This window comes from Daucus carota, chromosome 5, assembly GCF_001625215.2.
Source record: "Daucus carota subsp. sativus chromosome 5, DH1 v3.0, whole genome shotgun sequence".
Lineage (NCBI taxonomy): Eukaryota > Viridiplantae > Streptophyta > Magnoliopsida > Apiales > Apiaceae > Daucus > Daucus carota.
The window spans coordinates 36,420,290-36,432,439 of record NC_030385.2 but is presented as its reverse complement, the minus strand read 5'-3'; the positions used below and the strand labels follow the sequence as shown (position 1 = coordinate 36,432,439).

The 12,150-nt window shown below is 34.1% G+C and overlaps 2 protein-coding genes across 6 annotated transcripts; both read right to left on the bottom strand.

Moving 5' to 3' along the window:
• Positions 1 to 3,062: 3,062 nt before the first annotated feature.
• On the bottom strand, positions 3,063 to 3,428 carry LOC108221677 (CLAVATA3/ESR (CLE)-related protein 44-like). Its single transcript, XM_017395540.1, has one exon. The coding sequence runs from the start codon at positions 3,426 to 3,428 to the stop codon at positions 3,063 to 3,065; it is 366 nt and encodes a 121-aa protein (XP_017251029.1).
• A 1,250-nt stretch (positions 3,429 to 4,678) lies between these two features.
• LOC108223677 (uncharacterized) lies at positions 4,679 to 11,194 on the bottom strand. Of its 5 annotated transcripts, XM_017398051.2 has the most exons (10): positions 10,945 to 11,102; positions 10,450 to 10,632; positions 9,616 to 9,933; positions 9,306 to 9,519; positions 8,859 to 9,005; positions 8,581 to 8,705; positions 7,528 to 7,732; positions 6,239 to 6,492; positions 5,060 to 5,246; positions 4,679 to 4,885 (listed from the first exon to the last, which is right to left on the bottom strand). In XM_017398051.2, exons 2-9 carry the CDS (start codon positions 10,554 to 10,556, stop codon positions 5,078 to 5,080), a joined length of 1,539 nt encoding a protein of 512 aa, XP_017253540.1. In that variant the 5' UTR covers positions 10,557 to 10,632; positions 10,945 to 11,102; the 3' UTR covers positions 4,679 to 4,885; positions 5,060 to 5,077. The 5 variants fall into 5 exon arrangements, with proteins under 5 accessions (XP_017253540.1, XP_017253542.1, XP_017253541.1 ...); XM_017398053.2 differs by having other exon boundaries at positions 4,857 to 5,246; positions 11,060 to 11,194; XM_017398052.2 differs by having other exon boundaries at positions 4,857 to 5,246; positions 10,969 to 11,119.
• Between the last annotated feature and the right edge of the window lie 956 nt (positions 11,195 to 12,150).

Below are 12,150 nucleotides of genomic sequence, written 5' to 3'. Positions count from 1 at the left end.
CGGCTACTAAAAAATAATAGTTGAATATAATTGCAGGTAACAATAAAAGTAAGTATTGACATTATAAGCATACTCTTTAGTTTAGAAAAAGAGCTTATTGCACTTTGTAACCCCGACTTTGGCTCATTAGCAAATCAGACCTCATACTTTGAAACGTGATAGTTTGTAACCCTAAGTTTCAAATAGTTTTCAGTTTGTAACCCTGACCTACACATTCGTTAAAAACAGCCGTTAACTTTAACTGTTTGAAATGTTTGAAAGGTAATTGTGTGTATATTAGTTTCTAACATCTATTTTAACTCTGTGACCCCTCAAAGTTTATGTATTATATTTTAAAATTATTTCTGAACACACCCAACGATTTAAAAAAATTAAAATAAATTTTAAAATATTTAGCGCTTGTATCGGTATTGAGCGTAGCTTGTGACCCGTTATCCTTTCCCGAGGATGTAAAATTTCATGTTAAACTTAAATCTCATAATATACGCTTTATATAAATATGAATGTGATTTAAAAGAAATTAAATTTTATATGGATTCTAATTTATATTTTAATCATATTTGGTTACTAAGGTTACCTTAATGATTGGAATTGAATTCTATATGGATTCTAATTTGTATTTTAATCATAGTTGATTTTTGTAGCCAATTATTTTTTTCATATTAAGATAATATTTGGTGTTACGAAATATTTTTCATATATCATGTTAGTATGTATTTAAAATTATTTTTAGCACTTAGTGAGATATGTTTGTAGGTTACTTGATAGTTAAATTATTTTTTACTTTTGTTTATGAGTTTGCCTAAGATGAGATGTTGTGGGTTTTGAAGATATCTTATAAATACAGTTTAATCTATGTGATCACCTAGTTTGGACTTCCATTCGTTTATTTTGTTGACATCGGATATATAATAAAATTTGGATTATAAGGATCAGACCTGTGTAAAGATTTTTTTGTGTTTTGTTTTGAAGCCCAAAAATCGCAAACCCGTATAAAAGCCCGTGTACCGACCGACCAAACTTTTAATGTTTCGGCTTTAATAGTATAGTATAGATGTCAATTTGTACCGAACCGATGGATACTCGATCCGTACTGATCCGATTGGGTTTTACCGAACCCGAATATTTCGGGTTTCGGTTCGGGTTTGGGTTTAATTTTTAAACCCGAACTATTTTCGGGTCGGGTTCGGGTTTATGGCATACCGTTTTGAACCCGACCCGAAAACCCGAAAACCGTTTAAACCGAACCCGAATCCGACCCGAAACCAGTGTATGTGTGTGTGTATATCTGATTAGCTCGCTTCATTACACTCTTTAGTTTCCAGACCTATATTACAATACAAAGCCTAGATCAGAGGCAGCAACGTGACTTTGTTCTTCAATCATCTACGAAGTAAACTACATTGTTGCTGGTTCTGCAGATAGGTGATGTTACTGCCTTGCAAAATATTGGGCCATATGATTTTATAGTGATTATATATCATGATTTGCTTTGAAATATTCAAAATTTGTAATATTTTTATTTTAAACTAATGAATCTTGAATTTTTATTTTTTTAAATAATTATATTTTCGGGTTTCGGGTTAACCCGAACCCGAATAAAACCCGATGGGTTCGGGTTCGGGTTTACATAGTTCGGGTTTTTCGGGTTCGGGTTCGTGTTCGGGTTTATAATATAAAATCGGGTTCGGGTTTGGTTTTTACAAAACCCGTTTCGACCGACCGTTTGCCATCCCTACCTGTAAATGGTTTTTGGGAACTATTTATAAGTAGTTTTTAAAGTAAAAATTATGGACATTACTCAACTTACAAGGAAGCTTGCTGAGTAGCACTATTATTTGGTACAACCGTACAAGAAGAATGGTTTATTCTAACATTTTCGAACTTAAAAATCCAAATTTTTGGTTGAGAGTGAATCAGGATGTCCAGTTTGATAGCATAATTTTACTTTCATGTCCACAATTAAGGGGGTGTTTGGTTCATAGTTAACGAGGCCGGTTAACGGGAATCGGAACCTCATACTCATACATTGTGTTTGGATTAGCAAAATTTTTGTGTGGAATGGGAACCTCATTCCCTCTTGATGGGTAACTCACTCCTTCCTCACCCCTTGGGTTACCCATTCCCATACCCCTCATTCCCATTCCCCATTCTCATTCCCACCAACCATCCAAACACCCTCTAAATATGAGAATCTTAGGAATTGCAAATAATCATATGAGAATGTTAAGGGTCGCAAGAAGTTGAACTGAGTGTGAGTTTTGAAATCATGTTAAGGGACTAGCTCAGATTTTAAGATATTAGAAGAGGGTTTACCAGATTATTATATGAATAAGTAGTTCATGAAGATAGGAATGGCCAACATGCATGATTGGCCAATAAAAGGGAATAGCCTGATGCCTGAGTTCGCTATAATTATTCTGATATCGGTGGCTCGTAGTTAGAATAGTATCAGTATGCATTTCATATCTTTGGAGTTTGATTATTAGCTTTGTTGAAAATCGTGCTGACTGAGAGGACAAATTCAAAGCAAAAGAAGTCTGCAAAAGAGTTTTACCAGTAAAACTGAACCAAATTAAAGCTACCGTTTCTTTTTTTTTTCCTCACTAAAATTAAACTCCAGCAATGTCAGATCTGATCAGCATCTGCCTCATATTTGGCGCTGCATAGCTAGTCGTTTTTCATCTCCCATATTCTCTTATTACCACAAACCTCCGGTAACAATAGAATCACCAGATATCCCCTATAAACGCACTTGCTGCCTCGCAGCCTTACCCTTATTTTTTTCCGATCCAGTACATGTTCTCGTCTCGTCACCTCATTATATACATATGTAGAAGAAAAAAATAAAGTGGAAAAAGGAAAATTAGACAATGCTAACGACTTAAAACAGAGGTACAACAAATTTCGTTAACAAAGACAAGCTAGCTAGCTCTCATTCTTTTGATTCTTCGTGATAACATTTATATTGGTACATCGTAAAACAGCGCCAATTGCTAGCTCTCATTCTTTCACTTGTTCATCGTGGTTCAGCTACTGCACATGTAGTCTTGTATCTTTTTTTACCTGTTGGAAATAGGGTTCGGACCACTCGGAACTTCATGAGCCTCTCCTTCAAATTCAACTTTTCTGCCATGCTTTGCAGATGAAGCTGCTACAGTAGATCGATCGCTGATAATTTTTTCCCTATTTAAGCTATTCACCGAAGCTGGTGATGCGGATGAGTGAAGTTGCCTCTTAATATCTGCACGAATGTTCGACGAGACCGCCACAGCTGCTGAAACTTCCGAAACAGGCGGATTATCATCAGATGATATTAAGCAAAAGTGATTCAGAAAAATGATCGAAAGAACAAGAAATTTCACGAGATATTTCGATTTTGTGGAGTCCTGGAAAATTGTTGGAGCACATATCCTCAATGTCGCCATGCAATCTACCGCTAAAATGATCACCAAATTACGGACTAATAGAAATAAAATGAGTAAGATGGTATGATATCGAATAATTTGACAGCAAGAGGGCAGGGGAGATTAATATCCAGCAAGCTATATTCACCACTATAACAGTATAACTTGTTTCAGAAGACAGAATAATAAGAAGAAATGACAGGACTCAGCAGGAGCTAGAAGAGAAGGGTATAGAAAGGGATGTGACTTGGGGGGAGAAGAAGCTTCAGATCAAAAAGTGAGTGTGAAAAAACGAGATTTGAAATTTAATTTATTTTAGTAGTAAAAACTAAAGTTGGCACTAGGTATATAATATATTGCGTCGGTTGTGACATCACTAGACAGCATCCGTGTTTTGGTAACAGGAACATTTGGCATTACCGACAGGCATATATGGTCCACAAAATCTCATACATATTTTCCTGCTGTATAAAAATTGTGTTGAGATTTACAGACAATCACCAGCCAATTAGGGTCAATAATATTTTAGATGAAACAGACGTATCGGTAGTAAAAATCAGTGATTTCATATTTGCATATAAAAATAACTGATTAAAAACGTATAAATCACCTGTTTTCATTTTAGTTTGATTTTTATTAGAGCGAGATTCATTATATCATTAGGCATGTAACTGTTGAGCAATAGCAGGAAATAGCTACTCCCTCCATACCTTCATACCTTCGTATACTTTACATTGTGGACGTATAAAATATAATTTTATAAATTATTTTAATTTTTTTCATCTAAACACAAATATAATCTTGTTTTTTTTTTGAGTAAAAAATATAATGTTGTTTAAGATTTTATACAAAACAAGAAAATTTAAAAACTAAATTATGCATTTTCTTAAAAAATTTAAAAAACATGTCAAATGGTTAAAACAATTATAAAAAAAATGAGAGGAACGGAAGAGTACTGCAGACCAATGAAAAGGATCACAGTCAGTTACGACACATTTCCATTTTGTCAATACCCTCAGAACAGGGAGTTCTGTGTCATGTTCTTCATTTTATGTTTTTCTGGTTGTCTTTTGAATATGTAGCTCCTTTCAAATAAGAGCCATCTTTTTCTTTGCTTCTCAATCAATCGAATACCTAACCAAGTTCCAGTTACATCTCTTTTCTTCCCGGGAGATGTGACATTTGATGCCAAGTAAATTGTAATCAAACCAGAAAAGTCCTGAATATATTCTTTATGCATAATCCAATTTTAAGCAATCTACAGAGCTTGATTAAATTATTGACTAAATACTTTATTCTGCAGACTTCATTAACAAGTTCATACAGCAAATATTTTGATACAAAATACAAGTGGCGAATGTTCTGATAGCATGTTGTATTTGCCATTAAAAGAGTCCTGCAACAAGGGTAGTGCAACAGTTTCTGTGCTTGTTGTGCTTCACCTTCATCTGTTGGAAATTATTTATTACCTGATGTACCTGTGGCCAACTTTAACAAGTTATCAATTCATCTCAAAAAGTTCATCTTTTACACTTGCAAACATTTAAAAAAAAAATAAAAAATGACAGCCACGATATGTCCGATCATATGTTGTACATCATTTCCAGCGAAAACAATATGACAAAATAATTCTAATTAACAAAATGAATTACTTGTCCTTGATATGTATTTCACTTCCATCGTAAGGACTGCCTTATACCGGTGTAAATGAGCCCCAGCGACCTCCCAATAAGGCAAACTAGAAAAAATGAGATGGCTTCACTGACTTTTCCGACAACGGTTCTAACTAATGGCATTGAAATATCAAAGAGTTCAAGGAAAAGACTGTAGTAGTACCTCCTGCAACATAAATGCAGATACAGTTAATATATTCGCAGTTGCATCAATAAGCCAAGTGAAAAATATAAAGAGGCCAAATAAAATGAAAGAAGAATGTTAATTCTTCAACAATTTCGTTACAAAAGGTTTCCAGAACTGGATTACTGGAAGCAGATTTAAATGAGAAAATAGAATGATCATATATGCATGTCCTCAACAATGACTGGACAAACATATTTACTGAAGAAAATCTAGAATCCACTCACTCAACAATGAGGTGTTCATCTCAATTATACAGAAAAATGTAAAGAGGAAACAGGGTTGGGGGTGTATGGCAAATACTGGTAGACAGTAAATCTAGATGATTGGTTTCTCAAGAGACAGAAACGATATCATTAATAAAGACATTACCCAACCACTGATCATGACCTTGACGAATCTAAACATGAATAATAAGCACAAGCAACTGCCTCTGAAAAATCTTGATTATTGACAAACAAAACAACAAAAACAAAATATTACAGAAACTGTATCTGTAATATTTTCTCTACGCATTTTTGACAATCTTCCATTTATTTCTTTAGCATTGATAAATGATAATATGCAGGAGGAAAACCTGTACAGAAACCCATAGATACTATCGAAATACTACATATCATACTGAAGTTGCTTTATCTGGTAGTAGAGATCCATCTAGTCATAAAACATTCCAAATTCCAGGAAATTAATGTTTGGGGGTGCTGAAACATTCCCCACTGAACTTTTGCATCTTCACTAAAAGCAAAATTTCACAAAACTACAATGAAATTTCTCATTACCCCCCCCCCCCCCCCCCCTCTCTCAGTCATTACAACTCTAATTTCTGTAAACCATTCCCGACCATTTTCAGAATGATGATTTGGTTAATGGACTTTTTCTGAATCAGCTACACAAGTGAATTGGGTAACAAGTTTCTACCATCAACTCAGAGCATAAATATGCAAGCTAGTAAACAGAAAAGATACGAAACATACCACCCAGTCAATGCCCTTAACTCTTTGGTGCGCTTGACAGGCACAGAGATGCAGTTTATGACAACAAAACATAATGGAGATGATACAGGTCGAGATTTCAACATGCCAAGTTTCTTCCACCAACTTGACTCATTAGCCTCACCCTTGCTAGAATTCTGAATGACTCGACTCTCAAGTGTTCGAAGATCGAACCTGTCCTCATACATTGATGCAACTGAGTCCATATTCTGGTACAACCACTGACTCAAAACCACCTGTTAAGAAACCATATAACCATTTAAGTAAATCCAAAAATATACTTCTATCCTCCATATCTCATGTACATAACAAGTGGTTAAGTTTGCGGTAATCAGTATAATCCATATAGGTTTCAAGTAAATATCAACAGCATATTAACATCGGAAAAAATACATCTCTTGTTAGTTCATTCTAATATAGGGTCTGAAACCACATAGAATCCAGCTAATGTATGCACACTCTGTTAAACTAGGCAGTACTACCTCTTATGGACAAAAGACTGGAATTACTTTCTTTATTGGCAAGGTTTAAAGTAAACAAGTGGCATTTGTCATTAATATCTTCGGCCTTAAAGTTAGTAACACGTATATTCCTACTGAAGCATACCATTACCATTTACACTATACTATTAAAGCTGAAACATTTAAAATTTTGGTCGGTTAGTATTTGGGCCTGTTTACAGGCTTTTTTATTTTCAAATTTGTTGTAATGGGTCAACTCTATTTTAGTTGTAACCCCTATAGATACTATAATCTTAAAACATCTCCTGGGCCTATTTTTTAAATTATGTTTTTAACGGACCTAATTACTGAAAACTAATATTAACGGGTCTCGTAGAAACATATTAATCCAAATAAATCCATATACCTATTAATAAATTTTAAATCCACGATTCTAACACAAATATATTCTAGAATAAAGTTAAATATTAAAGTAAAATTAAATATTAAAATATAGATAAGGGCTTGTTGTTCCTGAATCCTGAGTTCAGCCTCAAAATGGCTATTTTAGATATTACAGAATTTGTATTGTAAATTCATCTAACCTCATGCAAGTCCCTGAGCCTGAGGTCAACCTCAGGGTCATTATTCTCCATAAATAAATGAGAATAAATATTATAAATCACCTGTATATTGCATAGGACACACACACACACACACAGATATATATATATATATATATATATATATAGAGAGAGAGAGAGAGAGAGAGAGAGATTATGCCTTTATACCATCAGGCCAAGGCTATTTTTTCTGTAAATTGTGGTGTACCTCGTTTCGTAATCTTTGAAGTGCTCTAGTCGACAAAGTACACAAACTCAGACCAAGGCTATGTATACCATCTGACATGTTGCCATCAACAGATATAAGCTCCACATACATACTTGCAACACCATCAGCCATTGAAATCACTAGATCTTCCAACACAGAAACACCATGACAGGAAAAGAAATCAAAGTCGTAACAGCTATCCTTCCTGTCATAGACAGCTAGATAAAGTATGAAAATCCACCAATAAATAAAGTAATTTATAATGAGGACATATATTATCATCTAAACATTTAGATGGAGCCATCATATCTATAATCTATTATCTCTGTACTGCAAGGGCAACACTTAGTTCAAAAGATTTATTGTGACAAATTATTTTCAAGAACAAAAGGTTTTCTGTGCTTTAATAACAACCTTTTAAATGTATACTGCATCCTAGAATAAATACCGATCCTAAACTAAACGAAAAATTGCTGATAACAATTATGAAAAAATGCTTCAATTTCGGTCCCGCCGGCCATTACCGGCAGGCAACAAACTCAGTCTACTTATAGATTTCTTTTACAAGACACGTGCAAATCACTTTGAAGATATGACTAGCTATGCAAAACCTGACGTTCTATTAAAAAACCATAAAGCAGCCTCTTCTTCCCTTAAACATCCAGGATTTTTTTAGAATGTTTTCTTTTGCCTTTTGATAGCTATGACGACATTTACAGAATCCAGCCCAGTTTCAATCCATGATGGTCAGCACAGATCAAGTATATACGATTTCGCTAATCATATTCTGGTCTTTATTCTGATGCTTATTCATATATACAGGTATTACATTTAAAGAAGAATAAGACCTTATTATTGCCTCTACTCCTTAAAATTCCAATCATGACCTCTTTCCTCTAAAATCAAAACTTAATGTCAATGTAAAGTGTAGTGTTTAGCAAATCAAGGGTTGCAATAGCAATGTCTTCTGTAACTTAATGTGATCCTACAGGAAAGTCCTATGGTATAGAGCAACATGTCCACATCTACAATCTATATGTTAAAAAAGTTTACCTTAAAGAACCGAATCTAAGTATGCCAATCAGATCTGCATATAGATCTTTCTTGCCCAAAATTTCAATACTCTGTATAATGGAGTCGTATACATTTAACTTGTCACCCAAAACAGAAAGACGCCCCTGAGAAATGGAAAGAGGGAAACAAAAGTTAACTTTTAGACTAGTTGCCACCAACAGATCTGATATCTTTATCATGACTTCGATTATAGTAATAACACATAATAATCTATTAGCAGCACAATGAGAAGATAGATTGGCTAGTTTCGAAAGTACCACATCAGTATTGCTAGATTTCAAGGAAAGTTCCTCCTTTAGCCAATCAATGCATAGATGCTCACAGGATTTCTGAATTATTTGTGAGAACTCAACCTGTGGCTCAACCATTTGTAATGTAGATGAGTTTCCTAATACATCGGTGACCTGAAAACCCACACACAACATGGTCTATTATGTTATAGAAGAATTGAACATTCACAAACTACACAATACTCCTATAGGTTTACAAATTAAGCACAATTATAAATGATATTTAGAAATTTCAATCCCCCCCCCCCCCCCCCCCCCCTAATTGCTAAGTATATAAAAGAGCCAAGGCCATCCTAGTTCCTACTTCAATGTATACATATATGTGAAAATATAAATCCTTGGAAAGATATTTAAAATTTTATATTAGTGCATAGTGTGAATACAGAGCAAGAAAATGATGAAGACAATGCCTGCCTCTTCCTTGAGCCGATAAAAACAAGCCAACAGCAACCTAAATCTGGGAGCCTCAGCAATGGCAAACAAACTTGCAGGTCTTTGTGCTCCACTTTCACTTACCCCACTCCCTGCATTCCCATTGTTTTCAATAATATTCAAGGAATCAAAGAGCTTTTTCCTCACAATCTCCCATGCAAATGTTAAGTTAGCTTCATCATCATTATTTACTTCCCTGCATATGGAAAAAATATAACTGTAACTATATCTTCACAGATAGAGTAAACTCGAATCTAATACAAAACAAACGTAATCTCATTACCTTCCTTACCTACCAGAAACTGAAGCTTCATCTGGTACAACACGGTCATTTGCTGTTCTTTGTTGAGGATTAAAGAGAGACTTATCAGCAGGTATTACTCCAGCCATATACGTCAGAAATACACTGGTTATTAGAAGGACTTGGTCGACTATAGGAATCCAATCAGAAGTAATCACACCACTAGAGTTCATCAAAGTACCAAAACAATGGAACTTATTTGGGCTTTCCTTTCTACACAATCTAGGATTCGTGATACGAAAAGCACTTGGGTTGCAGACGCCTACTGAAGAGAGAGTATTAGCTTTGAAAATAGCAGCACACGATTTCCTAAAACAACAAAACATTGCAAAATTATTAGTAAAGTAATGGTAGACCTTTAGTCGTAAAACTGAAAAGGAACGAAGTAATTAACTTCAGGGGTGAGAAGACCTTAAACAACGTAAGGACTAATGTACTTCTAGAAGGCATGTATAAGACCCGTAGCTTAAAAACCTCCACGTTGATACTCCCTCTGTCCCTCTCATTTCTTTACAGTTACTATTTTGGGATGTCCTTCTCATTTCTTTACGTTACTATAAATAGTAAGTTTTTCTCATCATTACACCCACTATCTTCCCCCACTATCTCATATTTAACAATAAAAACTACTATTACACCCACTACTTTCCTCCACTATCTCAAATCTATTATTAAATATTGATAGGTCCCACCACTTTACCCACTTTTCATCTAACTTTACTCATTTTCCATATATTGTCTTGGTCTCCGTGTCCCCCTTCAATGTAAACAATTGAGGGGGGCGGAGGGAGTAGTAAAATTGAAGACCAAGTCAAAGAATGTTACCTTGGAATTTCAAGGTGCAGATCTTTCAGACTCGCACGATTCCCGCTAGCACAATACCTGCCAACGAACAGCTTCATATGTGACGGAACAGTAACACAGTCCGTCATCACTAATACCAGTCTTCAATCAGTACATACTGTCATCTGAGAGTGTTAATCCACAACATACTTCTCTTCTGTTTATCTAGAAGCACATAATGCAATTCAATAATCAAAAACTGCGCAATATACCACGCTAACCAACTCATTTCTTCCTACAATACAACAGCAAAAAAAAAAAAACTATAAAAACCCTCAGCCTCCCGACTACTTAATATACTGGCACGAAGATTCGAAGTTCGATTAGTCTTAACAAATCATAAAAATTAAGCAAAGATAAAATTATATATATTAATCATAAAACCCTAATCATGATAAAAGATGGTTTTAATAAGCAGATGATTATATATACACACACACACATATCAGACCTCAAGAGTTATACAAACATACTTACATGTGAATTGATAAATGTGTTTACCGTTGTATAATGTGGGTGAATAGAGGAACGAAGTTAGGGATTAGAAGAATAGAGATGGTGTGATAATGAGGAGGATTGGGTATGTGCGTACCTGATTCAATTTAGGTCAATTTTTGGAGTGTTTCTTCGTACACTCCGTTTGTTTGTTTTGTTTTGTTTATTTGACAGTTCTATAGCAAAAGCACGCCGCGAATGAAATAGATCGGAGAATTGTACGTTTAGAGAACTTATTTGGAGCGTTTGTGTTTGTTTTGTTTAGGGAAAATGAATTTTTTTGTCACTCAACTATTACTCCTTTTAGAAATCTACCACCCATCTATTATGTTTTTATTTTTTGTCACTAATGTTATATGGGCACTAGAAGTTTACCGCTCTGTTAAGTTCCGTTAAATTGGGATGTCAGTGTAGTTTTATTTTGCTGATGTGACTTGCTGACATTGCTGATTTATAAATGAGTTAAAATAAAAAAGAAAATGTTGAAGCATAAAAACTACAGCTAAAGAGTGAGATGGGGGGAATTTAAAAATTAGTGTTCTAAAACGATCTACTGTAAATGCACCTAAATCTAATCGGTATACCTCTCTTATAGTAATATATACCTTGTTTCTTCTCAAATTCACCTTCATGATGATTCTCCGCTCTAATTTCAAGCATTGCACCTCGTAGTCAGTATTCTAAAAATCCTCAATTTGACCGATAAATCCCCGATTAATCTATTGTAAAGTTGTTGACCGATCCAATTTTTGAAACCCAATTAATTTTTATAAATTTTTCTCAATCGAAATATATATAATAAATTATTAAAATAAGATACAATATTATTTTAAATATGAACAATCATAGAATTTATGATATAATAAATATATTTGTTATTAAATAACTACTATAATAATTATTAAATATTAAATATAATATTTTAATATTAAAAACAACTGATTTTCACTCCGACTAAATATTAAATATAATCTTTTAATATTAAAAACAAGCGGTGTATTAAATTTATTCTTATTTTGATCGTATTCTCGAATTATAATTATTTTTTATTTCTTTTTGTAAGCCATTTGTACTACTGCATCCACACGGACAAAATAGTTAACGTCCGTTTAGAAAATTGACGGAGTGACTAAGATCAAATATTTTAATTAGTTCAGTGTTAATTATGAGTCAATTAAAAGATGAGTG

Coding starts and splice junctions, on each gene's coding strand:
- LOC108221677 (XM_017395540.1), bottom strand. CDS start 3,428: ATGGCGACATTGAGGATATGTGCTCCAACAATTTTCCAGGACTCCACA.
- LOC108223677 (XM_017398053.2), bottom strand. CDS start 10,556: ATGACGGACTGTGTTACTGTTCCGTCACATATGAAGCTGTTCGTTGGC. Junction 9,934..10,449: donor CTGCACCTTGAAATTCCAAG/GTAACATTCTTT, acceptor TTGTTGTTTTAG/GAAATCGTGTGCTGCTATTT. Junction 9,520..9,615: donor GAAGCTTCAGTTTCTGGTAG/GTAAGGAAGGTA, acceptor TTCCATATGCAG/GGAAGTAAATAATGATGATG.